Source organism: Fusarium oxysporum, chromosome 5, assembly GCF_000149955.1.
Source record: "Fusarium oxysporum f. sp. lycopersici 4287 chromosome 5, whole genome shotgun sequence".
NCBI lineage: Eukaryota > Fungi > Ascomycota > Sordariomycetes > Hypocreales > Nectriaceae > Fusarium > Fusarium oxysporum.
This window is the reverse complement of record NC_030990.1, coordinates 2813501-2837149: the sequence shown is the minus strand read 5'-3', so window position 1 is coordinate 2837149 and position 23649 is coordinate 2813501. Positions and strand designations below refer to the sequence as shown.

At 50.1% G+C, this 23649-nt stretch overlaps 6 protein-coding genes across 16 annotated transcripts; 3 read left to right on the top strand and 3 right to left on the bottom strand.

Moving 5' to 3' along the window:
- Positions 1-404: 404 nt before the first annotated feature.
- Positions 405-3815, top strand: FOXG_01995 (alpha-mannosidase; the record flags this gene model as incomplete). Its single annotated transcript, XM_018379180.1, has 2 exons — positions 405-2141; positions 2186-3815. 2 exons carry the CDS (start codon positions 405-407, stop codon positions 3536-3538), a joined length of 3090 nt encoding a protein of 1029 aa, XP_018235204.1. The 3' UTR covers positions 3539-3815.
- On the bottom strand, positions 2453-5714 carry FOXG_01994 (NAK protein kinase). Its single transcript, XM_018379179.1, has 3 exons — positions 5188-5714; positions 4583-5135; positions 2453-4522 (listed from the first exon to the last, which is right to left on the bottom strand). The coding sequence occupies exons 1-3, from the start codon at positions 5305-5307 to the stop codon at positions 3987-3989; spliced, it is 1209 nt and encodes a 402-aa protein (XP_018235203.1). The 5' UTR covers positions 5308-5714; the 3' UTR covers positions 2453-3986.
- Positions 5715-6100: 386 nt separating this feature from the next.
- FOXG_01993 (uncharacterized protein) lies at positions 6101-12065 on the bottom strand. 7 transcript variants are annotated; one of them, XM_018379172.1, is made up of 6 exons: positions 11800-12065; positions 11012-11627; positions 10461-10944; positions 8535-10359; positions 8087-8486; positions 6101-8033 (listed from the first exon to the last, which is right to left on the bottom strand). In XM_018379172.1, the coding sequence occupies exons 1-6, from the start codon at positions 11812-11814 to the stop codon at positions 6613-6615; spliced, it is 4761 nt and encodes a 1586-aa protein (XP_018235196.1). In that variant the 5' UTR covers positions 11815-12065; the 3' UTR covers positions 6101-6612. The 7 variants fall into 7 exon arrangements, with proteins under 7 accessions (XP_018235196.1, XP_018235197.1, XP_018235198.1 ...); XM_018379173.1 differs by having other exon boundaries at positions 11012-12065; XM_018379174.1 differs by having other exon boundaries at positions 10461-11627.
- A 3795-nt stretch (positions 12066-15860) lies between these two features.
- On the top strand, positions 15861-19814 carry FOXG_18222 (DNA polymerase theta subunit; the record flags this gene model as incomplete). 5 transcript variants are annotated; one of them, XM_018398276.1, is made up of 13 exons in its annotated part: positions 15960-16446; positions 16493-16761; positions 16821-17003; positions 17059-17539; positions 17593-17594; positions 17644-17747; positions 17795-18022; positions 18073-18516; positions 18563-18790; positions 18837-18941; positions 18990-19074; positions 19136-19241; positions 19295-19814. In XM_018398276.1, 13 exons carry the CDS (start codon positions 15960-15962, stop codon positions 19327-19329), a joined length of 2757 nt encoding a protein of 918 aa, XP_018235191.1. In that variant the 3' UTR covers positions 19330-19814. The 5 variants fall into 5 exon arrangements, with proteins under 5 accessions (XP_018235193.1, XP_018235191.1, XP_018235192.1 ...); XM_018398278.1 differs by having other exon boundaries at positions 15861-16446; positions 18990-19241; XM_018398277.1 differs by having other exon boundaries at positions 19136-19814.
- A 168-nt stretch (positions 19815-19982) lies between these two features.
- Positions 19983-23402, top strand: FOXG_18221 (uncharacterized protein). The gene is made up of 3 exons (XM_018398275.1): positions 19983-20506; positions 20564-20744; positions 20801-23402. The coding sequence occupies exons 1-3, from the start codon at positions 20264-20266 to the stop codon at positions 21655-21657; spliced, it is 1281 nt and encodes a 426-aa protein (XP_018235190.1). The 5' UTR covers positions 19983-20263; the 3' UTR covers positions 21658-23402.
- FOXG_01990 (uncharacterized protein) lies at positions 21682-23498 on the bottom strand. Its single transcript, XM_018379171.1, has one exon. The coding sequence runs from the start codon at positions 23341-23343 to the stop codon at positions 21898-21900; it is 1446 nt and encodes a 481-aa protein (XP_018235189.1). The 5' UTR covers positions 23344-23498; the 3' UTR covers positions 21682-21897.
- Positions 23499-23649: the final 151 nt, after the last annotated feature.

Genomic DNA, 23649 nt, shown 5'->3' with positions numbered 1-23649 from the left:
CACCCGCTCACGATTACTTTTATAGTATCAACAACACATTCGACCGCCTTCTCTCAGCCTCGGCAGCCTGTCGTCGTCATTCGCCTTCACCGGAAGATCAACCGCTACACTCATCTTCCGGAAAGCTTCGGCGCCTTTCAAATCGATCTGCTCCTCCTGCTCCTGGGCATTCCGACATTTACACTATGGGTGGTGGCAGCGAAAACAAGGGAGATGACTCCTCGTACCCTCTCTTCGCCGAACGGCCTGTCGGCGTTCCAAAAACAAGCATTCTGAAAGGCCGTGATCACCTCTTTTCGGAGATCGGGCAGCTTAGCTGATGTCATGCGTGTTGTCGTCTGTCCATGCTGAGGATTATGCACCTCAGCATGCTGAAGATCTTTCACTTCAGACCTTTGAGGAACATGTACAACGGCAGGTACTCGGGCAAACCTCATGTTCAACTGTCAGTGTGGGATGCACCAGATCTCTCCAGGCCAACTTTTGAAGAGGCTACAAGCCACGAGTTCAAGGAGACCCATACCGGTACCTCTTTTGGGCCCTCTTGGTCCACTCATTGGTTCAAGGTCGTCCTGCGTATACCGGATGAAACAAAGGACGAAGAGCTCATTGAGCTTCACTGGGATGCCAACAACGAGGGCACCATTTGGACCGAAGATGGTGTTCCCATCCAAGGCCTCACTGGCAGCGGAGAGCGCATCGAGTGGATCATTCCCGACTCATTCCGTGACGGAGAGGAGCACACTATTTATATCGAAATGGCCTGCAACGGCATGTTTGGAAACGCTCCTAACGGCACGACAACTATTGCACCGCCGGATCCCAACAGGCGTTTCAACCTCAGCAAGGCCGACATAGTCGCCATCAATGTGCCAGCTCGCAAACTCCACTTAGATATGTGGGAGATTGGCGATGCTGCTCGAGAACTGCCCGAGAACTCGGCTGAACAGAATCATGCTTTATCTGTTGCCATGAAGATCATCAACACTTTTGAGGTCAACAATCAGGAATCGATCCTTAAATGCCGAGAGATTGCTCGTGAAATTCTTGGCCCTGATGTAGACTCTCACAAGGTGTACGAAGGAGGAAAGGAACCTGTTGTCTTCGGAATCGGTCATTGTCACATCGACAGCTGTTGGCTATGGCCTTGGGCTGAAACAAAGCGCAAGGTTGTTCGATCTTGGATGAACCAATGCGACCTCATGGATCGCTACCCAGAATCCAACTTTGCCTGCTCCCAAGCCCAGCAATACAAATGGCTGAAGACGTACTACCCTGCTGCGTACAAACGTGTCAAGCAGAAGGTAAAGGAGGGTCAATTCCATCCTATTGGTGGCAGCTGGGTCGAGCACGACACGAACTTGCCCAGCGGCGAATCGCTTGTCCGGCAGTTCTTTTACGGCCAGAGGTTCTTCGAGGCTGAGTTTGGTTCTCGATGCCGAACTTTTTGGCTGCCAGACACATTCGGATACTCAAGCCAGCTTCCACAGCTTTGCCGATTAGCTGGTATGGATCGTTTTCTGACCCAGAAACTGAGCTGGAATAACATCAACAACTTCCCTCACACTACCTTCATGTGGGTAAGCCCTGATGGAAGTCAGGTCATCTGCCACATGCCTCCCTCCGAGACATATACAGCAAACGCTGATTTCGGTGATCTCAAGAGGAGCATTGCAAACCACAAAACAATGCGTGTTGACAGTTCGTCTCTACTTGTCTTTGGAAAGGGTGATGGTGGCGGTGGCCCAACTTGGCAACACTTCGAAAAGCTCCGACGATGTGCCGGAATCAGCAACACTATCGGCGGTATCCCAAAGATCAAGATGGGGCTGACAGTTGATGGCTACTTCGACCGTCTCAACCGCAAGGCCAGCGAATTCCCTACATGGTATGGGGAACTGTATTTTGAACTACACAGAGGAACGTATACCACACAAGCCAACAACAAGTATTACAATCGAAAAGCTGAGGTGATGCTGCGAGATATTGAACAATTGGCAACGTTCGCATCAATCAAGAATAAGTCGTACAAGTACCCGACCAAGGATTTGGATGACATGTGGGAGGCTGTTCTCCTGTGCCAGTTCCACGACTGTTTGCCAGGAAGTAGCATTGAAATGTGCTACGATGACTCGGATAAGGTATTTCGTCCCATAGCAGTGGGAGCTTCGCTAACATGACACAGGTCTATGCTGAAGTCTTCGAAACTGGTAAACGTCTCCTGAAGGATTTGTATGAATCGCTCAACGTCTCTAGCGAATTTTCAACCTGCCTCAACGAGTCTGTTGCCATCAACACTCTGCCATGGCATCGTAAGGAGCTTGTTGAACTTTCTGAGACTGAAGTTGGTGTTGCTTGTGGCGATGGCCAGCTGCTCAATCTCCGCACGTTTAAAACACAAGAAGAAAAGCCTGCGGTTACCGTCATGGAGCAGTCTACTGATGTTTATGTCCTGCAGAACGAGCAACTCCGCGTTGTCGTCGAAAGCGGTGTCATTACATCCCTGTACGATGTGGTCAACGATCGCGAGGTTATTGAAAAGGGTGGAGAGGCCAACAAATTTGTCATCTTCGATGACATTCCTCTTTACTGGCAAGCATGGGATGTAGAGGTTTACCATCTCGACGCACGCAGAAAGGTCGAATATGGAAAGACAAAGATTTTCGAACAAAAGCCTCATCGAGTTACCCTGGTCACTGATGTCAAGATCAGCGAGAACAGTTACATCAAGTCATACACCACCCTCTCTGCAGCACTCAAAGGGCAACCTTCTCGGGTTGATGTCAGAGCAGACGTCAACTGGCACGAGGACTCCAAGTTCCTCAAGGTCGAGTTCCCCGTCAACGTAGTCAACACCGAGGCCTCCTACGAGACCGCTTTCAGCATCACCAAGCGACCAACTCATTACAACACAAGTTGGGACATGGCCAAGTTTGAGGTGTGCTGCCACAAGTTTGCCGATCTCTCAGAGAACAACTATGGCGTTTCTATTCTCAACGACAGCAAGTATGGTTTTGCGACTGCAGGCAAGACGATGCGACTGTCACTCCTACGGGCACCCAAGGCGCCTGATGCCAACGCCGATATGGGACGCCATTCCATCCGATGGGCCATTCTACCTCACAAGGGCAGTCTATCGTCTACCACTGTTAAGGCTGCTTATGCTTTCAACAATCCCCTGAAGCCCGTTACTGCTTCAAAGGCCGTCTTAGAAAGTGTGTCCAGTGCGCCAATCAAGCTTGTCAATATTGATGAGTCTGACTCTCTTGTACTGGATACGATCAAGCGAGGCCAGGATGATGAAGATGTCAGCCGAGATGATGGCCTGCGCATCAACAAGGGCCAGAGCATTATTCTTCGTGTGTATGAGTCCTTGGGAGGCCGCAGTCGTGGAGTTATTGAAACTAGTTTCGATGTCAAGCGTGTGACCAAAACGAACATCCTAGAGGATGAACTGGAGGAGATCCAGAAGGAAGACGGAAAGATCCCGATCACACTGCGACCGTTTGAGGTAGCAACTTTCAAGCTCGAGCTGTAGGACGATTCGGAGTGGGAAGATTGTGTCTGCTCAGGCTCAGAGGTGCGCGTGTATGTGATTTGACGTAAAGGTCTGACCCATCGGCTCTTCCCCGCATACGTGGGCTACTACTAAGGTTACTACTACTAAGATTGCAACGCTTGATTTTGTTAGCAGGACATGCAGATAAGCAGCAGCTCTCGAGACGGCACGTAAATAGGGAGTGGCTGGTCGGGACGGCTAGCAGACAAGAACTTAGTTAATTACCAGCAAATGGCTCTATCATTCCAAACCCTAAACGCCGTCTCCTTCAAGTGACAAAAAAGAAATGTAACAAAATCAACCGTCGGACCCAGGAGGTCACCCAACCAGCTATATGAGGGCAACAAAGGAGGTAGGTATCTTCATTGGTATTCAAATTTAATTCGTCGCTCTGCTGCACATTTCAAAAGACGCGTCGTGCCGGCATCTAATGGGAGTCATCAGGAAGCTCCTCGATGACTTCCTCAACCATTTCGATTAACTCGTGAATATCCGGTCGCTCAGCGGCTTCAACACGCAGACACTTCCTGACGACTTCGCGAATCGGCTCGCTGATCTCAACCGCAGGTGCTTGTTGTTGCTGTTGTCCTTGCTGCGGGCGCATGCTATTAGAACGCTTGACGCCAGCAGGTCCTTCGTCAGGGAAGCGCCAATCGCCACCGAGAACACACAGGGACAGAGTACCACCGGTCTCGTCTGAGCGCATCTCAAAGGGAGACTTGCCGACAAGGCAGGCGTAGAGAGTGCAGCCCATGGACCAAATATCAACTTTTGTATCAATCACCATGCCAGTCTGAACATCAAAAAGCTCGGGGGCACGATAGGGCATGGTTGAATGTTCAGCGGCCGTGTCTTGAATCTGGAGGGCCAGAGATTGTGACGTAACAGGAATTGGCGAGGGAGCGACAGATCCTAAATCCATGAGGATCGGGGTTGAGCCGGAGTCGTCGATCATTATGTTGCCTGGAAATAGAGATGAGCATGTGATATGAATGAGAATAATACCCTGATGAGCGGCCTTACCTGGTTTGATATCCCTATGGGCGTAGTGCTGAATTGACCTGCCTCCACTGACTTGGTTCTCCTCCTCCAGCAGACCCCTTTCTTGCTCGCCCTCCTCTTCCTCCTCCGTTCGCTTTCCTCGTGTGTTGTTTCTCTCACCATGGTTCAGCTCATCCTCTTCCCGACCCATGTGCATGCGCTCTACAGCAGGCTTATAGTCGTGCATGGCACGCAGAGCCTTGCACACTCCGAGGAAGAGCAACATGAGACGACGCTCAGGGAACCGATCATGGTTGACCAAGTTTGCGTTGATCATGTCCTGCAAATTACCGCGCTTATAGTATGGCAGAAGGACATAAACGGTTTTTGTCGCCTCGTCGGCGCCGCGCTCGGTTGCGACGGAATGGTCGACAGCGGATATGATGGTTGGAACGTGAGAAAAGAGGCGATAGGCATCAACCTCACGCATGGCCTGCTGCACCGATTCGGCGCCAAAGGGACATCGGATCTTTTTGAGTGCGAAAAGTTCGTGGGTTGAGGTGTCTTCGACGAGGTATACGTAAGAGAAGCCGCCCTGGCAAATGTCAGCGACATGGAGTGCGAGAGAGCGGTATTTGGTAGTCTACCTCTCCAAGTAGTCTTAAGATCTTGAAGCTCCGGTTGTTGATCTTGAGGTTGGGGTTTCCGGGAAAGCAGTTAAGACAGTTCCCGAACGAGTAGAAGAGGTCCAGAAGTACTTGCGCCATGATCTATCGTAGGTATGGTAATATACTGACTTAGAGCCCTCCTCGATGTGTAATCAATCGTCCCTCAGCTTCGTCGCAGCAGGATGCCAGCAATTAGAGATTCGCTATACAGTCCGAAGGATGAGGAGAGAGTTGTGAGCTGTTCAGCAAGATGCTGATCGTCAGGGACAGGTGCTGTTGTGGTTGTTGGCGATGTGTCGTAATTGAACAAAAGGAAGAATTGTTAATCACAGTTTAGTTCGTCTGTCCTCTTGTTTCCATAAAATTACAGCGAGGTTTGATGCCAAGTAGAGAGAACGGCACAGTGCCGAAAAGGGGAGAGGGAAAGTTGAATGTCAAGATGTTGTCTTTGATTGACGTTGGAAGCTGAGCCACATCAGCCATCAATCAGCCTTGAGCATAAGGCAGGTTCCTCTAGCTGGTACATTAGCACAGAGTACCTAAATTGGAGCGTTGTGAAAAGAGGCTAACCCGATCTAGATAAGCTCAGGCTTATCCATGGGCCAAGGTGGGCTCGCTTGAGTCCCCGGATACCTTACGTAAGCTCCATACTTGGAGTTCTCAAAGGTGGGTTCTTTGATAGAGTCCTTCTCTATGTTGATTTTCTTTTCCCCGGGAATTTCTTTCGCCGCTCAGGCCGCTCATTTCCTGGCAGGAGCCAGGCTCGACCATTTAGATATGAATTGCTCGGACTGGGGTTGCGTTCCTTGGCTGTTATGGATATACCTTGGAACATAATGCTCCCCTTTCTGAGGCACGCAGTTACAACAAAAGTTAGGGGGATCTATAGGTAGTAAATACTATACATTTGCCTAAAATGATCCTCATTAGCTTGGATCAATCTTCTTAAGATGCAGTTACGTAAGGTATCGTCTTTTGACAATTGGCATTATCCTGATTTCGTCTATAATAAACTAAACGCCGAAGTTCGCCGGATGCTTCTAGTGTGATTTTGCAACAATACCTAAAGTACTCGAACAAGACAGCTTTCGCTTGTATCCCGCTAACTTCCCATTCATACATACATACATACCCAATCGCGAATCCCGTTCCAGATGGTGGGTTGCAACAAAGCCTTCGATGAGTCAATTAGTCCATCCCACCCAAAATCAACTCCAAAAGCTCACAATCCTCTTGTCCCTTTTGTATATATACTATATAGATGGAAGAATTTCATCCCCATCCAACTCATCTAGACGAGCAAAAGCTCCGTTGCTCGCCCTCTTAGACTTTCATTAGTGTCCCCCCTGTGCGCTCAAACGTGGTCCATTCCCAACGGGCAGTTACTCTCCTGTATTCTTCTGATCAAGAAAGGAGATTTCGTAGTGAGGGGCTGGCACTTGCTCCACTCGCCGGGCGACTTGAGGGAGGCTGTGGTCCATTTCGAGGGCCCGGTGGGCTTCCATGAGGAGCAGGATAAGTCGGCCTCTGCGGGTGAAGTTCATGAGAGAATCCATCGTGCCGCGGCGGAGGTGGTGGTGCCCCATTCGTCAGGGTTGGTGGTGGTAAGTGAGACGCAGGAGGAGGGGGCGGAGGAGCGTTGTGTCCGTGGGTTTGATACGGATGAGTATAACGAGGTGGCGGCGCTGGTCCATTCAGTCGTCGAGGTGATGGAGGGAGTCCGTTGGTATAAGGCTGCGACGGGGGGCCACCATGATGATTAGCCGGCGGTGGTGCAGGTGGTGAAGACCCAACTGGAGGCCCTGGTCCTACAACTGGAGGTGGTCGCAACGAAGACAGTGTGGACATCGGCGGTGGATTGTGAATTGGGGGTCCCCCATTGATGTGTCGAGGAGGCGAACCTTGCTGGCTCGCAGGTCGTCCCCAGTCACTGTATGATGGTCGTTGAGGTGGGAGGGGCGCGTATGGGGCAGGGGGAGGAGGCCGGGCGCCCAGGGCATGATCTGCGACGAGTGCAGGTGCTTGCATTGGTGGCGGAGGAACTGTCGGGGCATGAACTGGTGGAGGCCAAGCATAAGCAGCAGAAGGATTGGATTCACGATGGGCAGGCATCATCTGTGGCGGACTGCGCAAAGGATGTGTTGTCGTGCCTGGTATGCCTGCGCCGTGAGCCGAAGGTAATGGAGCGTCTGCCATGAGAGGGGACCGCCGCGGGTGCGGCTTTGCCGTACGCTGGGCCTTGCGACATTTGTGGCATTGGAATCGTCTCTGTTCTACGAATTTCTGTGCCTCGCTCCCGAGTGTGCCGTAATGCCCGTTGGTGAGTTCGCGTTCCTGCGAATTATCGATCGGCCACCACTTCGGGCTGGTGTCAATACCACAGGTGATGCAGACCTTTTCTCCTGGTTGTTTTGAGTCCGATGCCACATCTCCCGTGTCCCCATTTCGCTGCTGGCCCCATCCGCCATTGGGGATATTTGTTGTCGAGGACCTGCGTAGGCCAGGCTGAGTCGTTGTACCTGACAACTTGGCGGCGTTTGTCATGAGATTGGCCTTGCGAACCGTGCCTGTCAGTGCCAGGTCGGCCTGCTTGTAGTTCTGTACATAGAGCTGTAAAGCATTAAGCCCCGATTCATCCGCAATATCTTGCATCTGATGAATCGTCGTCTTCGTGGGGGCGTGATCCTTACACCACACAGTTGCCGACATGATGCCACTCTCCCCATTGATTGCTACGATGCTAAACTGGTCTCTTCGCGAACTCTTCACAGATGTCATTTCAAATCCGAGAACATGTCCATGTTGCCGAGCGCATTCCGCATGGACTTTATTCTAGTTAGCGTGGCCAATCTTTTTCTTTTCTCTCATTGGGACTCACATGGAATGCGACACTGATGGCACGACACACAGGCTCCATCCTGTTTGTTGCACACTTGACAAGTCTCATCGTATCTGCTCCTGGGAATCGAAGGAATACCTTCCGAAGGTTCTAGTGCTTTGGCGTTACCAAACTTGACTTCTGGGGTCCAAATAGCGCAGGTAACATGGACCCAATTGTTGTCCGCGGTCCTCTTGAGTGGTTCCCGGGGGTTGACGGGGCGATTCATCTCTTCCTGCTTCTTGCGGTAAAAGTCCGCAGCTTTCCGAGCTTGCTGAACCTCCAGGCGTTCTCGCTCACGATCCTTCTCCGACATCTTCTTTTTGTGATGTGTTATTTTCGGCTGTTCCACGAAATCATGTTCTGTGTATTCAACGGGACAAAGAACACACTTGTAATGCTAGGTCGATGTTAGCGCAGGCGTATAGATAGGTTTGAGACAACATACGATCGAGACTTGTGGGTTTTTATCGTTTGCACACATATCACAAGTCCATTTCCCGGGGTTTCGATTATCCATGATACCATAGCAATTGCGGTGTACCGTCAGGCGGCATTCGCGGCACGACAAGTGCTGGTCTCCTTGAGGTTCCAGCTGGCCACAGACTGCACAAGGCAGCACAACAGGTTTGGGGATATCGGGGACTGTAAGGTTTTCCACACTCTTGTCCTTCTTCTTGGAAGTGGTAGAGCCGGCTGCACTAGCAGCATCCGAGTGACCATTATCCACATCTTTGTCAGAAGCTGCGCCTTTAAGCTTCTTCCGTGGCGGTTCTTGTACGGTGGCAACGGCTGGGGTCGCTGAAGGGGTTGGTGCCCGTTCCGGCGTCATCATGCCCATTTCCTTCGCGGCTTGCAACTCCTTAAGGAGTTCCTCGTCTTGCTTCCGTTTCCAGGCTCGGCCACCCTGGGTAATCTTCTTGTTAACCTCATCCATATCTTCATATCGAATGGCATATCTGCGCCATAGCTCAGCGCAGCGACGGCATAAAGCTACCACACGCTCTTGGCCCTTTTCCTTATTCGAGTTCTTCGAGCCCCCATCGTTGACGACCCCGGGGACGGGGTTCGGAGCGCGCCTCCATTGTCGCGAGGAAGTCGTGGAGCAAAATTGACACACAAATCCTTGCTTTTTCTGATTTGCTTTCTCGGTATCAAATGCAGAATCATCATCGTTGTCCGCAACATCATCTGCCAGCTTACTGGCAGCAGCTTCTGCTCTCTTGGCCTCCTTCTTTCCCTTTCGACCGGCCTGGTTTTCCAAGACCTGCTTCCCGCGTGCTGACTTCTTCCAGGCGTAGTAGTAACGAGTCACCATGCCATAGTGCATAGTTTTAACGTGCTTTCTCACAAGATAAAGTTCAGAACCGTATTTTATCACGGCTTCCTCAAACTTCTTTTGCTCTGCTGGTGTCAATTCTGGTTCTTTGAATGCCTCCTTCTTGGTCTCGGAAAGATCCTTGAGAGCATGTTCTGTGTCGAATTCTGCACGAAACAATTTATTGGCAGCCACGTCTTGCAGATTGGTCGAACGTTCTGGCAGTCCGAGATCTTTTGTCATCCCCTTGGCCTTTTCCATGTACTCATTCATATCCTTCTCTTTGATCACTTTCTCTGGGGGAGGTATCCACATGCGAGTTGCAGTACACCTAGGGTCGTCGTCGTCAAAATCTTCGCCCCGAGCTGTGTAGCCGGGAGGCATGTCTTGAACCCACTTCGGACGCTTCCCACGTGAGATCTTATCGGCTTCAATAGCAGCCAATGCTTCCTTGGACTTGGTGTCTTTCTTGCCGTTTTTCTTGATCTCAAGTGGCTTGACGTACTCGACCGGTTTTCCAGGCCACGGTAAAACATTTGCTTGATTTCTGGGTCCAATTCTCGTACTCGCGCGGGGATAAATTCTGTCGTCGTAGTCGAGTGCGTCCTCGGGCTTGCAATGCATTCCCAGGTACCGGTACGGCCAAAGAGAGGCCTGATAGATTTGCTCGGCAGTGCCCTCATGGTGAGGATGGTCTCCTTCTTCGGGACTAGTTCGATTAGTCTCAAGCCCCTGCATCTCCTCGTCCTCTTCATCCATAGGATCGTCGTCTTCGGCATCGAAGCTTGGATCGTTAACATTAGGTGTATTACGAGCCTCCAGCTTCCTTTCCTGGGCTCGACTGCATGCTGCACATGACCAGGCAAAACCTCTGGATGGCTTTTTCAATAGAGGCGGGTTCACACAATTCATATGGTATGTGTTCTGACATACTGCACAGTCAACCGAGTCGTTGCTGAAGAAAACCAATCATGTCAGCCACTGAAGCATGGGTCTGTCATGATGTGGATGTGGATGTGGATGTGGGGCAGGCAGTGTAAGTGAGTAGGTACGTACCTTGCGCAATAGCCGGCGCATCTCTTGCAGAGCTTAACGGCGCTAGTGAGCTCCTTGCCACGCCCCTGCTCGACTAGCACGTATTTCCAGCGCTCGTCGAGAACCTTTTTTACATTGGCTGGAACGTTGACAATAGAACGCGTCGGAATCAAGTCGTAGTTCTTTTGGATATAGCGATCGTACAGTTTATCGTACCAAAAGCTGTCAGGGTCCTTTCGGTATAATTCCATATTCTTAATCTCAGCTTTGTGGTGAATCTGACATTTTCCGCGTAGCGCCGTCAACGGGCTGATGTCGGAGTGCATCGTCGCAAAAACCATTCGTGTGTCTGTGGACTTTCGGCCAATATCCTTGGGTCGGTAGTACCAGTTGATGCGAACAGCTTCCACGGGTTTGCTGCTGTCATTCTGCACATGAAGGAATTCCATGATGCGGCCCAGGTAATAGGGTTCTCCAGGTGGCTCACAGACAAGGTACACATGATCTGCGTCGCCAGGTTAGCCACGTTTGATCTGAATTTCTAGTGGACCACTTTGGAGGAAGCATGTTACCATTTGGCTCCAGCGCTGTACCATCATCGGCCACCATTTTACCATTGACAGGGCGGCTCTTGCAGTTGTCAAAAGTCAGCATGTTGGTTTCTGGCCATGGGATACGCGAAGGTGTTCCGGATGCTGCTGTTTTTTTGGTTGAATTATTGACGGATGTCGCTGGGTTAGTGGAACCGGCTGGGTTGCCCACGACCTTGCGCTTCCGTGCGGGCTGTGAAGCAGCCGGCTGCTGCGTTGTCGTGGGCACATTATTTGAACTGCCCGACTGTTGCTCCTTGGGAGTATTCGCTACCTGCGCTGCCTTTGGCTCGTCTGTGCCAGCCTTGCGCGAGCTTGCACCCCCACGAGGCGCATCGCCATTCACAGCAGCGCTGGACTGACGTGAAGTCTTTTTGGAATCACTGTCCTTTTTGTCGTGATAGTAGTCATAAACATCGCCATCAATGTCCCTGTCCTCGGCGTAGTTAATACGCGATGTGCCAGTCCTGTTACGGGAACGTGTGCCGTATGGAAAGGCTGAATCTGCCCCAGCTTCCTTGGCTGCGCTGTCCAAACTCGATTGAGTGGTCATCGGGTCGGACACAGATTGAGCACCAGGGTCAGAGGTGTTGGAATCCTGAGTGACAGGTTAGAGAATGGGTCCAATCGCGATCGCGACCTCACAGCTTTGTGAGGTGAGTGAGTGAGTGAAAGTGAGAGGCACGAGAGTAAAAGTACAAATATTTAAAAGGATCGTGTGAAAAAGGTGAACGGTAATCAAGGTACGTTAAATTTCCATATCCACTCACATTGTGTTGTGCCATGACATTCAAGAGAGAATCACTTGCGCAACAACGAGATGTGGTGAATCGCGTAAGAAGGCATGCCCAGAGGTGATGGCTTGATGGCGGAAGTTGCGAAGGATGAAGACGGCAGCAGAGATTCGTATAGTTGTCTGATATGGGATAAGAATAGATCGAGAGGCCGCTTAAGTGCTTCACTCCTTTGAAGGGTATAACTTGAGACTCGAAATAGATATCGTCTGCCCTGCAAGTTGGAGTGTGTAAGTTTAAGAAGAAGGAAGAGGCATGATTCCCAGGCGCCGGGAGAAGAAACGTCCTAGCATTGGCACTGCACACTGCACTGGCACCCCGAGGCGGCGGCCCTGGCCTGGTCGATGCACCCACTCTACTAAGAGTACACTGGGGGCGATGATAGGCCGAGCTTGTAGCGGATAAGTAGCCACTAATCAGGTGGCGGCTGATTCGCAGACACTGAAACTCAGGTTCTGCCCCCGGTACGATAAAGATAAACACCACTTCTACATGCCGCACCCTGGTCATCAGTGTTACTCTCTAGTCTCCACGGGGCCCATCGAGGTCTCGCAGCACTGACGAGCCGACGGATCTCAACCCAACTCTGAGGCGTGTCCATGGGTCCACGGGTCCTCCCACAACAGAGAGCAGGCCATGCCGGGGGGAGAACCACTACAAAGCCGGTCACTACAGATTGGCCTTGATTTGACTGTTGCGGTCGAGGCATCAGACCGGCTTTTGGTGGGAAATCCTAGGGCCTGCCTGCCTGCTAACAAGACCAAGGAAGCTGGGGTTGGCGTTGGCCAGGCTGAACCGATCATTTTGAGGAAATACGAATGTTCATACCAAGTCGATCAGATATACAATGCCGCGGCCTGCATTTTCACTATCCCAAACACTCGCAGATCCATGTAAGCAGCATAGAGAAAAGATAGAGAGGCATGCGCCCGTCAACATGATACATAACTTTCTCGAATGATGGAGTCTAGCTATCCAAGTAGCCTTGATATCACCAGTCCTTGGTTTCCGCCATTCATCCATGTAATTCAATCATACCTGTTGTCAAAGACAAAAAGATGTCCTTTTCCGGTTCCTATCTGGCCAGCGGTATCTCTGGCCCTCTCTTTTTCAATTAGACTCGGCAACCTTTTCAATCCTTCTCTGCCATCAACACCATACCAAATTTGCCCAGCCCAGTTCATCATAGTTCAACGTTCATATTGGAAAGCCAACCTGCCCTGGAGACTATCGCCGCAAGTCCCGCCACTCGCCTGGAACTAGAATTACGTTCTGCTGATAACGGGACCATTTGAGACGATGTTTTAAGAAGACTGTGGTTCTGAGTGAACTTGAACTCAGAGCTTGGAGCATGGGGCGCCAAGTCATCCGCATTTTCCGTTGCATCTCCCACACCCTTGCACGCCCTCCCTCGACTCAATCGAACAAATACGCAGTAGTTAACAAAGAATTGTCTTCAGGTGTTAACGCTCCGGGCTTCTGTCCGAGAAAAAAAAAATAGTACGATGAGGTTCTCAAGTTAATTCAGTTGGATCATATCCTCTAAAATGTGGCTTTCGTGTCGCTCTCTGAGTATGTACTCTCCCAGATGGCATGCGTCTAGCGTACGTATGGACTATCACCAGTATAGAGTGACATGCACGTTCATTTACCTCCCTCCGCTGAAATTTCTATCGTCGGACATTCTAATAAGCCCCGTCACAGACATAGACTACCCCATCCCGCATCTCTTCTGATGCTTTTGAAAACAGAACAGGGCTTCAATAGCCAATCGACCACAGGTACTCATCTCAGCGTAGCTATGGATACCTTGGCTTAAACAACGGCTAACCATACCAGATGAGGGCGAACCAGCTATCTCCTTCCTTTCCGCCGCCATAGTATCTCGACAGTGATGTCCGGTCTAACGCACCAACACAGCAATTGCCCATCTTATTAGGTAGTCAATGATGGCTAGCATAAAGCTAAAGCTATGCAGAATCTATGCCAACCGGTTCTTAAGTAAAGAGCCCAACTCACTAGGGATTTCTTCCATCGCCAGGCCTGGCTAGACCTAGCCTTAACCGTTACGCGTGTGGGAAAAAATCGAGTGTGTGGTGATGATGTTGAGATCCTCGTGGGAGCTGACGGAAGGGAGTCGGTAATAGGGCTAAGATTGAGCTGGCGTAGTGAAGCCAGCTCCACCAACGTGGCCGGGGCTCTGGTTGGATGGATTGGAGGTTACCTAGGCTTAGAGATGATGCCCTGCAGCGGTACGTACTGCTTGAGTCTTCTGCCTTAGGTAGTCCCGTACCTGGTGTTTTGTCGTCCCCCTTTGAGCAAGCGAGGCCTTGCTCGGTCTGTCTTCTTCAGATTAGGTTAACGACTTGATGATGGGATGGTAGGTTTTGTTCCCTCGGCCTAGGGATGGTACGGGCATCTTCCCACCCGGACCAGGAGCCTTTCTTCGACTTGTTATAGTGCCGGTACAGGCATACCTAGGTTCAAGGTATGCTTGTCTCAACTCCCTCATTACTATAATTTACCAGGTGCCAGCAGCATTAATGGAAATGCCAAGTAGGCCCTGCTACTCTGGACTTTCACTTACTAACTACGTGCCTAGCGTGTCGAGTTTGGTCCTGATTGCGCATGCCAGCGACTGCTTGTTCCTCCTGACAGGTGGCTCCTTGTTTCACCGAATTGCCACAAATGAGATATACTACTCTGTATGTAGCTGAATGAGGCTCTCGCAAGTCTGTGGAGAATACACTTGAGAAAATCATGCCTCTGTGTGGCCCAAGTTCAGTCGCGTTTCGCACAATTTGTTGTTACCTATGAATCACAGCCATGGCAAAATTGAAACGGCAACCATGTCTCTTTGAAGGGCTGGTCTGAATCACATCCCGCAGTAGACAGTCGACCTGAGGATTAAAAAAGACGTCAAGAGGCAAAGTACAATTCTGTACGTTGAGACCCGTCTCTGCAGTGCAGATTCAGCACAAGAAAGGCAGAGATGGCGGTTGATTTAGTGTAGGCAGCCGAGGCCCTGGCTGCAGAGGATAATGCTGCACGGTGTTGTCAAATGGTCGTCGAATCAAGATTCCTTGGGATGGATCGAAGAGGCACACCCCCCAAAAAAGACTGCCCCTCAAAGGGGAAAAAAAAACGTACCGACCAACGACCTTGTTAAAGGGTCGTGGGGCAATACACGACCCGGCCGCAGGGGAAAGCTCACAACGACACTTGAGACTCAATCCACACGACGCATCGCAATATCGTGATTCACCACGGAGGAACGCTAACCAAAAATTATAAGAAGTAATTTGGGACCAATCATCCATCTCCGTATATGGGAAATCTTTTTTTCTTTGGAAGTATATCGATCTAGGATCTCGTTGGCTGTCAGGGTATACACGCGGTCGGCCCAAGAAGGGAGTAGCGCCATGGATGCAAGGTAGGCAGCGGATGGACTATTTGTATCTGTATGCAGCATGTGCGATCGACCTGAGTCAATTCCCATATAGTTCTACAGAGTTGAGGCAGAAATATCTCAATAAAGAAGAAAAAGGGATGAGAGACCAAGGTCTGACGCTGAGAGGGAAATAACATAAGTGATCAGGACCGCTAAGTTATTGGGTGGAAATAATTTAAAGGCCATGCGACCAGACTCCAGCAAACAGGGGCACTAGCTGCCTTAGGTAGTAGCTTCCATAGTAGGAAGATTGGTTGGTCGGACGGGAGAGGTCAGTTGGTGGATGATGGGATGGGAGGAGGGCAGGAGGCGAGAGGCAGACCCGACAGGGCAGGTTTATGCCACCTGCCGTTGGCGGTCACTGCCCTGAAGAACAGTGCAGGGTTCATCAACTTATTAGCGTCAATCGATCAAACCCACCCAATGAGAACCCTCCATAGTGCCGCGGGGCACCACCAAAAGCCCTGCATCGGCTGCTGCCCGCCGTGCCTGACACCCCACGTCTGGTTTGCTATTCGACCACGTGACTTGGCGTTTTAAGGTCTTTTGGGACGCGGTGTCTCAACGCGTTTCACGTCACATTTCCTGAGGATCTGTCAAAAAGGATTGTTGGACTTGGTGGCTCATTTATGTTTCGCTCTCGTTGACATTTCGTCTTGTTTCCTTTGTCTTTTTGGTACCGATCATGAAGAGCATGCGAGGGTTACTACACACAACCAGTGTCGAAACTACAAATGAACAAAAGACTACATTCGCTACCACTTCTGTTGCTGGACACAAAAGAAGTATATCAACCGCTGAAGAACACCACTTCAGGGCTTCTACCTCTCGGGCAACTGTTCAGTTTCAGCGAGCCGTCAGTCTCCCCTCTGCCCCTCCTAGAATTTCTGCGAGTCGCATTGTTCGTCTCGATGAGCGAGTCGGGCCCTCTGAGTATTCTCAGCGGAGGGCTATTGCTGCGACTCCTACATCGTCTTGTGATCCTGAACTCGAATTAAGCCATTCTACATATAGTCTTCCTCAACAGCTGGTTGATAATTTTGCTTCACTTGGCATAAAACAAATATACCCGTGGCAAAAATCTTGCCTCAAAGGCCCCGGGCTTCTGACAGGAGAAAAGAACCTTGTATATTGTGCACCAACTGGCGGTGGCAAATCTCTTGTGGCTGACGGTGAGATGAATAACGGTAGTGCATGGATCTTAGCTAACACTTGTAGTGCTCATGCTGAAAAGAATTCTGGAAGAAAAGGGAACAAAAGCCCTCCTTGTGTTACCATATGTTGCTTTGGTTCAAGAGAAAGTTCGTTGGCTTCGTAGTGTGGTACAAGGCTTACACTTCGCCTCTGAAACAACAATCGATGACGACAAACGCATCTGGCGTAGACGAGCTGATGAAAACACAGTCCGTGTCATTGGTTTCTTTGGGGGTGGAAAAGTTCGAGCAACTTGGGCTGATTTTGATATTGGCGTGTGCACGTTGGAGAAGGTCGGTTTTTAGTACCGCTATCCCACTCTGCTAAGCCAGTAAAGTATTGACACTCCAAGGCAAACGCACTCGTGAATACGGCTATTGACGACTGTTCGATCTCCAAGCTCCGCGCGGTCGTGCTTGATGAGTTACACATGGTTGATGATGATCATCGAGGCTATTTGTTAGAACTCGTGGCGACCAAACTGCTCAGCCTGGAGCAGCGTGTACAAATCGTGGGCATGAGTGCCACTCTCCCGGTATGTTAGTCGGTCGACTTCGTAATGCATTTTGAGTCGTCTAATTTGGTAGTAGAACATGGATATGATGGCTCGATGGCTCGAAGGGCATTGTTACGAAACTCGGTATCGACCGGTTCCTATCGAGGAACATCTCGTGTATGACGGCAATATTTATCCTGCAGGTTCTACAAGCAGTCTCATCAAAACAGCTACACAGCTGAACAGTCGGTCTACACAGACACAGGCACAGATGAGACCCATCCGGCGAATCGAACCATCCACCCACAAGGAGCTTCGCGACCCAGTATTAAATGCAGTGGTCACACTTGCTCACGAGACCGCTTTTGCTGGTTTCGGTGCCCTCGTCTTTGCCGGGAGTCGTGGCATGTGCGAGTCTGACGCACGATGGATTAGTCGGGCTATGCCCCAGCCACATGAGCTCAAGGCTGACGTTGTTGACAGGAGGATGGACTTGCTGGGAGAGCTTCGCAGTCTTAACACTGGGGTTGATCCGGTATTGGAAGAGACGGTCCTTTATGGCGTTGCATTTCATCGTAAGTGAGACGTCCGTTTTGCAAAATCGAGCATGTGTTCCTAATTGATTTAGATGTAAGTCGCTCTGGCCGACTGAGGCTCACGAACATTTCTGACTATATAGGCTGGCTTGACGACTGAAGAGAGAGATCTCATAGCGGCAGCTTACGATTCTGGAACACTATTAGTGTGCGTCGCGACCTGCAGTCTGGCTGCTGGTATCAACCTGTAAGACTCACTGTTTCAATTGCTAAACACTTCATTTACTTTTTCAGGCCGGCAAGACGGGTGATTTTACACAACTGTCGAATGGGGCGCGAATTTGTTGGACCATCGATGCTCAGGCAAATGCGAGGGCGAGCTGGAAGACAGGGGAAAGCATCTATCGGTGAAACATATCTCTGCAGCCGCGAAAATGACCTCGAGCAAGTTGTAGAGCTCATGAATGCGGAGCTGCCACCTGTCGCCAGCTGTCTTAACACTGAGAATCGACGTATCCAACGGTGCGTCTGTCCTATAAAAGCATGAATGATCGCCAGCTAATAGATTTCAGTGCACTGCTAGAAGTCATATCCATACGCTTAGCTACGAGTCGTGAGTCCATTATGGACTACTTCTCAAAGTCTCTGTTGAGCCATACTCATAGCGCCAAGTTTGTCAATGATTGTATCACCTCAAGCTTGGAAGAGATAGAATCAATGGGTTTTGTGACCTCCGATTCCTTGTCCATGTTCACGGCGACACAACTAGGTAGGGCAATTGTGGCATCAGCTATCGATCCCGACGATGGTGTATTTGTCCATAACGAACTCGGTCGGGCACTCCAAGCATTTGTCATGGATGGCGAGATGCACGTCTTATACACGTTCACACCAGTCCAAGAATTTGGGGTTATGGTGAACTGGCAGGTCTTTCGGAATGAAATGGATGGTCTGGACGAGAGTGGTTTACGGGTGCTGAGGCTTCTGGGCATCAAACCTACCACAATACTCAAGCTGTAGGTTGTGTTCACGGTCGCGGGGTACTCACTGACAGCCAAATAGTGCTCAAGGTGCCACACTCCGTGAGACTACGCCAGAGGAGAGGCAGGTTGCTCGAGTACATCGACGCTTTTATCTCGCTCTCCAACTGCGGGATCTGTGTAACGAGATTCCTATACACATAGTGGCACGCAAATACGACGTGCCTCGTGGAATGGTTCAGAATCTTTCGCAGACTTGTCAAGGCTTCGCTGCAGGAATGATCAAGTTCTGTGAACAGATGAGCTGGGGGTATGTTCATGTCAACTTTTTCACCACATAGCTAACCGGTATCCAGAGTAATGGCCGCAGCTCTTGAACATTTTTCAGACAGGCTCGTGGCTGGTGCAAGAGCTGACCTATTAGCCTTGGCAAAGATTCCCTTCATCAAGAGCCGAACAGCGTGAGTGCATTGCTCTCAGCAGAAAGTAGTGTTGCTTAAATATCATAGGCGAGTATTTTGGGAGAACGGTTTTCGTACCGTGGCAACGATCGCGAATGCAGATCCTACAGAGCTACTTCCTATATTGATGCAGGTTGGTGTTCCGATCTGTTATTGAAAATGCCCACATGGGTAGTACTGATTTTTGTGCGCAGGCTCAACCAAACAAGATCCGTCTAAAAGGTAAAGACAATGAGAAATACGAAGAGAAACTTCTTGTCAAGGCCAAAGTCATATCGGATGCTGCAAGCAAGATTTGGAGTGAGTTGTCTTGACCTCTGTTTCACCTGACAAGCCTAATATGATTCCCGAAGAACTCCAAATGCAGGCAGAGATGGAGGAGGAGTAGCCTGTGTCCAGAAACTGTGTCGGTGGGCAATAACAGGGCTGGCTCACTGCAGAATCTTACCGCGGCTTACATTCTGATGAGTACAGGCCTAGGGCGGCAAAAAAGTCGGACTTTGGATGTGAATGCAGGCGCGAGATAGATGGCTGCATGCAGCGTATCGGGTGGGCTAGGATTCCACGCCTGAGGGAGACATGTGCCTCGCGAGTCGGCGTGTGTACTGGCAAAACATTGATCACGAACACCAACTGTAAGGATGGCGAGTTGAATCGCCCTCTAGATTGAGATCGATTCATAATGCATTTGTCGTTCGCAGACGCGCGTCGATAATATGCGTGGGAGCGGAGGCATCGATCCCAGTAAGAGGTTAGGAATTCGACGAATTTACCCCTGTTTTAATTCAGCCAGCTTACCGCCGCCTCTCACAAAGAATTGAGAAAATGTTGCGTCAGATGAAATGAATGGGTAGATGTCCCTTGTTCGTGCAGAAGGCGTGACTGATCATTTTCCGGTGGCCTGTTTGTTGAGATATTCAGAAACTCGATGAAGACCTTACCTATCAACGATTGGTCATTTGGTGACCAAGCATTGTCTTACTCCAACCAAGCGCTTGTACCGCTGCACGTCGTCTGCGCCTTGCTTATTCTGCGCCAAAATACAGCCAAATGGTTGTGTGGCTGTGGCACTCAATTGGTAGCCATCTACCATCCACATGCTTGACATGTTGTTGGCTGTTTCTAGGCTTAGACCGGACGCCAAGATGGTGTGTGTGTGTGGTGAATGCCTACCTATGTCTATTTCTAGTACTATTTTCTACGGTGTTTCGGGAGATAGAACGTTTCTGAAAGCCTCATTTTACGCTTTTCACGCGCCCTCACGCGATCCCTTGACTAAAGAAATACTGGTCTGAATTGGATCAGTACTTGATAGCTTTGTTATGGCGGGTGATGCGGGAAATGCAGAACTCGCAGGCTCAACCGTCACAGTGCACACCTTGGCCGATGCTATGGGCGTTCCTCAGCCCCAGGTTATCGTGATAGACAGAGACTACCAGGAAGAGAAAGAAGAAGATCTCCCTAGCACAACAGAAGACCTCTGGGTCAGTTCAGCAGATGGCCGATATTGTTCTGCCCCTGTACCAATACGAGTTGGTCCTCTGAACAACATGCAAACTTTCTACGTATGTGAAGATACCGATCTATTGAGATGGAGGCCAGTTGAACTAACAGGGTTTCAGGTTCACAGAGATATACTTGTCCAGGCAGAGTGGTTTCGAAAAGCCCTATGTGGAAACTTCAGAGAAGCAAGTGAGCAATTCATTGATCTGCCAGAGGAGGATCCGGCTATTTTTCATTTCCTCGTTGCATTTCTATACGAGGGTTGCTTTGAACCTATCAGGCCAGCAGCGAGCGTTTTAGGTGAATCAACCGGCTTACAGCCTGATCGTGACCCACGAGTACTGATGTGTCAATAGAACCAGAAGTCGACAAGGGAAAGGGTATTGAAGTTGACCCAGAGCCAGCAGAGGCTTCGGACTCAAGCTCGTCAAGTAGCAGTAGCAGTTCTGGGAGCTCGGGTACCTCATGGAGACGCCGGCGTCGGGCTCGACAAACGAGACTTGGTGAGGCGGAAGAAACCCAGGAGAAGCATCCGGGACATCATCGACCGGGTTGCTCGTGTCCTCGATGCCTCGCTCGGCGTGATTTTTCGAGATGCTGGCAATGCGGGGCTCAGCGATCTCGCGAAGGCAATCCTCTTGTGCCTGTGCCTTATGGTCGAGGGGCTCCCAGAAGAGGGATCCATCCTCCAGGTGTTTTCCCTCCTCCTGTCAGCATTCCGATGCCTCCTCAGCAGAGCCAACCGGAGCGTATTACAGGAGAGGATCTTCGGACGTGGTTCCTGGCGTATGAGCTCAACCTCGACGTTTATATTTGCGCGACACGTTATCTTATGGACGACTTTCGAAAGGCAGTGATGCGGTCGTGTGTTGATATGCTCGAGACAGCAGGCTGGGATGCTGCACAACCAAAGATGATGCATCTTTGCAGGAAACTTTATCACAACGTGCCAGAGGTTGATGACTTGCTCAAGATGGTCATGGCACGCGTTGGGTTCCTTCAGCCGCTTCTCTGGAAGCGCGCGCCTGTAGAGACAAGTGAGTTCTTGGTGAGTAACCCAGAGCTCGCTGCTACCATTCTACGAGAGACGGTCATGAGGCATTCACAGCCGATGGCGGATTTGCCATCGATGGAGCATGTTCATACTACGGCTTATGAAGACGAGTGGCAGAACTTGGGTCGTGCACCTGCACGAACACGAGCCTATCACTAGTCAATGGTTATAATACTCGATGCGGTTTGTGGTCGTTGTTCTTTGCTATTTTGTCTACAGACTGGAGGCCGGTTCGGTACACTATGAATATAGCCACTGGAAGTTTTATTTTTTTACTTAAATATAGTAGGTACCAGCTTTCATATCCATCTCATCTTTACTATCTTATGTGCGAGTAAAGTTATTCTTCTTGGTGAATTTAACTTCTGCAGGTATGCCAGTTTTGCAAGACACCCAAATCTAGTCAATAACATCGTCTCTCAGGCTAAACAGCTGCTGCAGAACCTCGTCCGATTTCGCTCTTAATGCCGAGTGGTACATGACATTCGTCTCAAAAGTCTTTGTACCCTTGACAAGCTTGGCTGTGTCTCTGGCAAAGTTGTAGTCGACGTACATATCCTCAACGAACGAAGCAGCATATACAGGAACCTTATTCTTACGAAGCTTCTCCTGATCGTAAAGAGCAGGCCAGTTATCACGACTGGCCAATAACTCAGCCTCCTGGCGAAGTATCTGGAGCTCTGGGTAAGTTTCGAAGTGAAATGGGAATATCATTTCTCCAGAGAAGTAGAGGCATCCGCTGGTAGATTCCGTTGAGTAGTTGTCATTCAGCCAGGAGAATGGCTTGAGTTCTTTGCCAATGCGATTCGCTGACCAGGCGGAGGCTAAACCAGGGCCGTCACAATATATGGCCTCGTGAAGGATGGCGTATATGATGTTGGTATCAAATGGGTTCCAGCCTTCAAGCGGTACTAGGGATGCTCTGTTGAAAAATCCGAACTGATCGAGGGATGTTTTTAATGTCAGGATCGTAGAGTGAACCTGGTCGAAGCCACCATGGCTTCCAAAGGAAATGCCTATAGTCAAGAGACGAGGAACGGTGAGGACACCGCCAGATGGCAACGGAATACTGCCACCTTTACTCTCTATGAATTTAGCCACTTGACGGACGTTTTCGACGTCCTCTGGGAATTTTTCATAGTACTGCTCGTTGCGTTCTATGACCCGTTGGAATGTTGCTTCATATACTTGGTCAAGCTTCTTACCCACAGGGGCTAGACCGCCAGTGAGAAAGACTTCCCGAAGACCTTCTGGATGCATGGATAAATAGGATAGTGCGATGAAACCTCCGTACGACTGGCCAAAGATGGACCATGGTTGTTTGGTAGCGGGCCACGAGGCGGTAAGATACTTCCTTACAGCTTCGCAGTCCCGGACTGTGTTGTCCTGGCGCATGAGGCCGAGGTACCGAGTGCGCCCTTCAACGTCTTCAGATACAAGGCTTAGCATATCAGCACCAACTGGTGTACTTAGGCCAACGCCGCGATGGTCAAGTAAGAGAAGCTGGTATCCCTTTGCAAGAGCGTGGCGGGTGAGGGGATGATCCTGCGGTTCACGGTTGCCAAAGCCCGGTCCTCCCTCAAGATAGACCATATATGGTTTTGGGGGCTCGCCAAATTCGTCTTTTGGACTGTTCTCCGACTCTTCATCATCGGGTGGGAATATGGGAACATCGTGTTTCTTGACAGCACGTACAAATAGTGTGATGGAAGGGCCCTGGATGTCCGTGTAGTCCAGAGGTACTTTGAAGAAGAGCTCCGTGACACATAATTGTCCAGGCAGCACGTGAGATTTTCTGCTGACCAGGTCGGCTTGGGGGATGGACAAATTATCGGGAGTAGACATGGTGACTCGTGTTACAATAGCAGGGGGTGATAGTGATGGTGTTTTAGTGATGGCGGGGTTGGTGGGTAAGATGTTTGAATACCAAACCACCTTACCTACCTACCACCTCTTACCTACTTTAGTAGATGAATTGATAGGCAGTCTTAAGGCATCACTTAGACTCTTTCTACAGATGGCAATGGCTTATACTAATCCAGCCTTACTGCTCTGTTATATAAATAAGTTCAATTTTAGTTTACTGGGTCAACGTGTTTCCGAGGTGTATATCAGTCTGAATACATGCTTCGCTTTGTGGACTTGTCCTGT

Excerpts from the sequence above, each read along its gene's own strand:
- FOXG_18221 (XM_018398275.1), top strand. The coding sequence starts at position 20,264 with ATGGCGGGTGATGCGGGAAATGCAGAACTCGCAGGCTCAACCGTCACA. Across the intron at positions 20,507-20,563 it reads ACAACATGCAAACTTTCTAC|GTTCACAGAGATATACTTGT; the intron begins GTATGTGAAGAT and ends ACAGGGTTTCAG. Across the intron at positions 20,745-20,800 it reads GCCAGCAGCGAGCGTTTTAG|AACCAGAAGTCGACAAGGGA; the intron begins GTGAATCAACCG and ends ATGTGTCAATAG.
- FOXG_01993 (XM_018379172.1), bottom strand. Across the intron at positions 10,360-10,460 it reads TGCGCCGGCTATTGCGCAAG|CAACGACTCGGTTGACTGTG; the intron begins GTACGTACCTAC and ends GGTTTTCTTCAG. Across the intron at positions 8,034-8,086 it reads CCATCAGTGTCGCATTCCAT|TCCATGCGGAATGCGCTCGG; the intron begins GTGAGTCCCAAT and ends ACTAGAATAAAG.
- FOXG_01990 (XM_018379171.1), bottom strand. The coding sequence starts at position 23,343 with ATGTCTACTCCCGATAATTTGTCCATCCCCCAAGCCGACCTGGTCAGC.
- FOXG_01994 (XM_018379179.1), bottom strand. The coding sequence starts at position 5,307 with ATGGCGCAAGTACTTCTGGACCTCTTCTACTCGTTCGGGAACTGTCTT. Across the intron at positions 5,136-5,187 it reads TCTTAAGACTACTTGGAGAG|GGCGGCTTCTCTTACGTATA; the intron begins GTAGACTACCAA and ends GACATTTGCCAG. Across the intron at positions 4,523-4,582 it reads CCATAGGGATATCAAACCAG|GCAACATAATGATCGACGAC; the intron begins GTAAGGCCGCTC and ends CTCTATTTCCAG.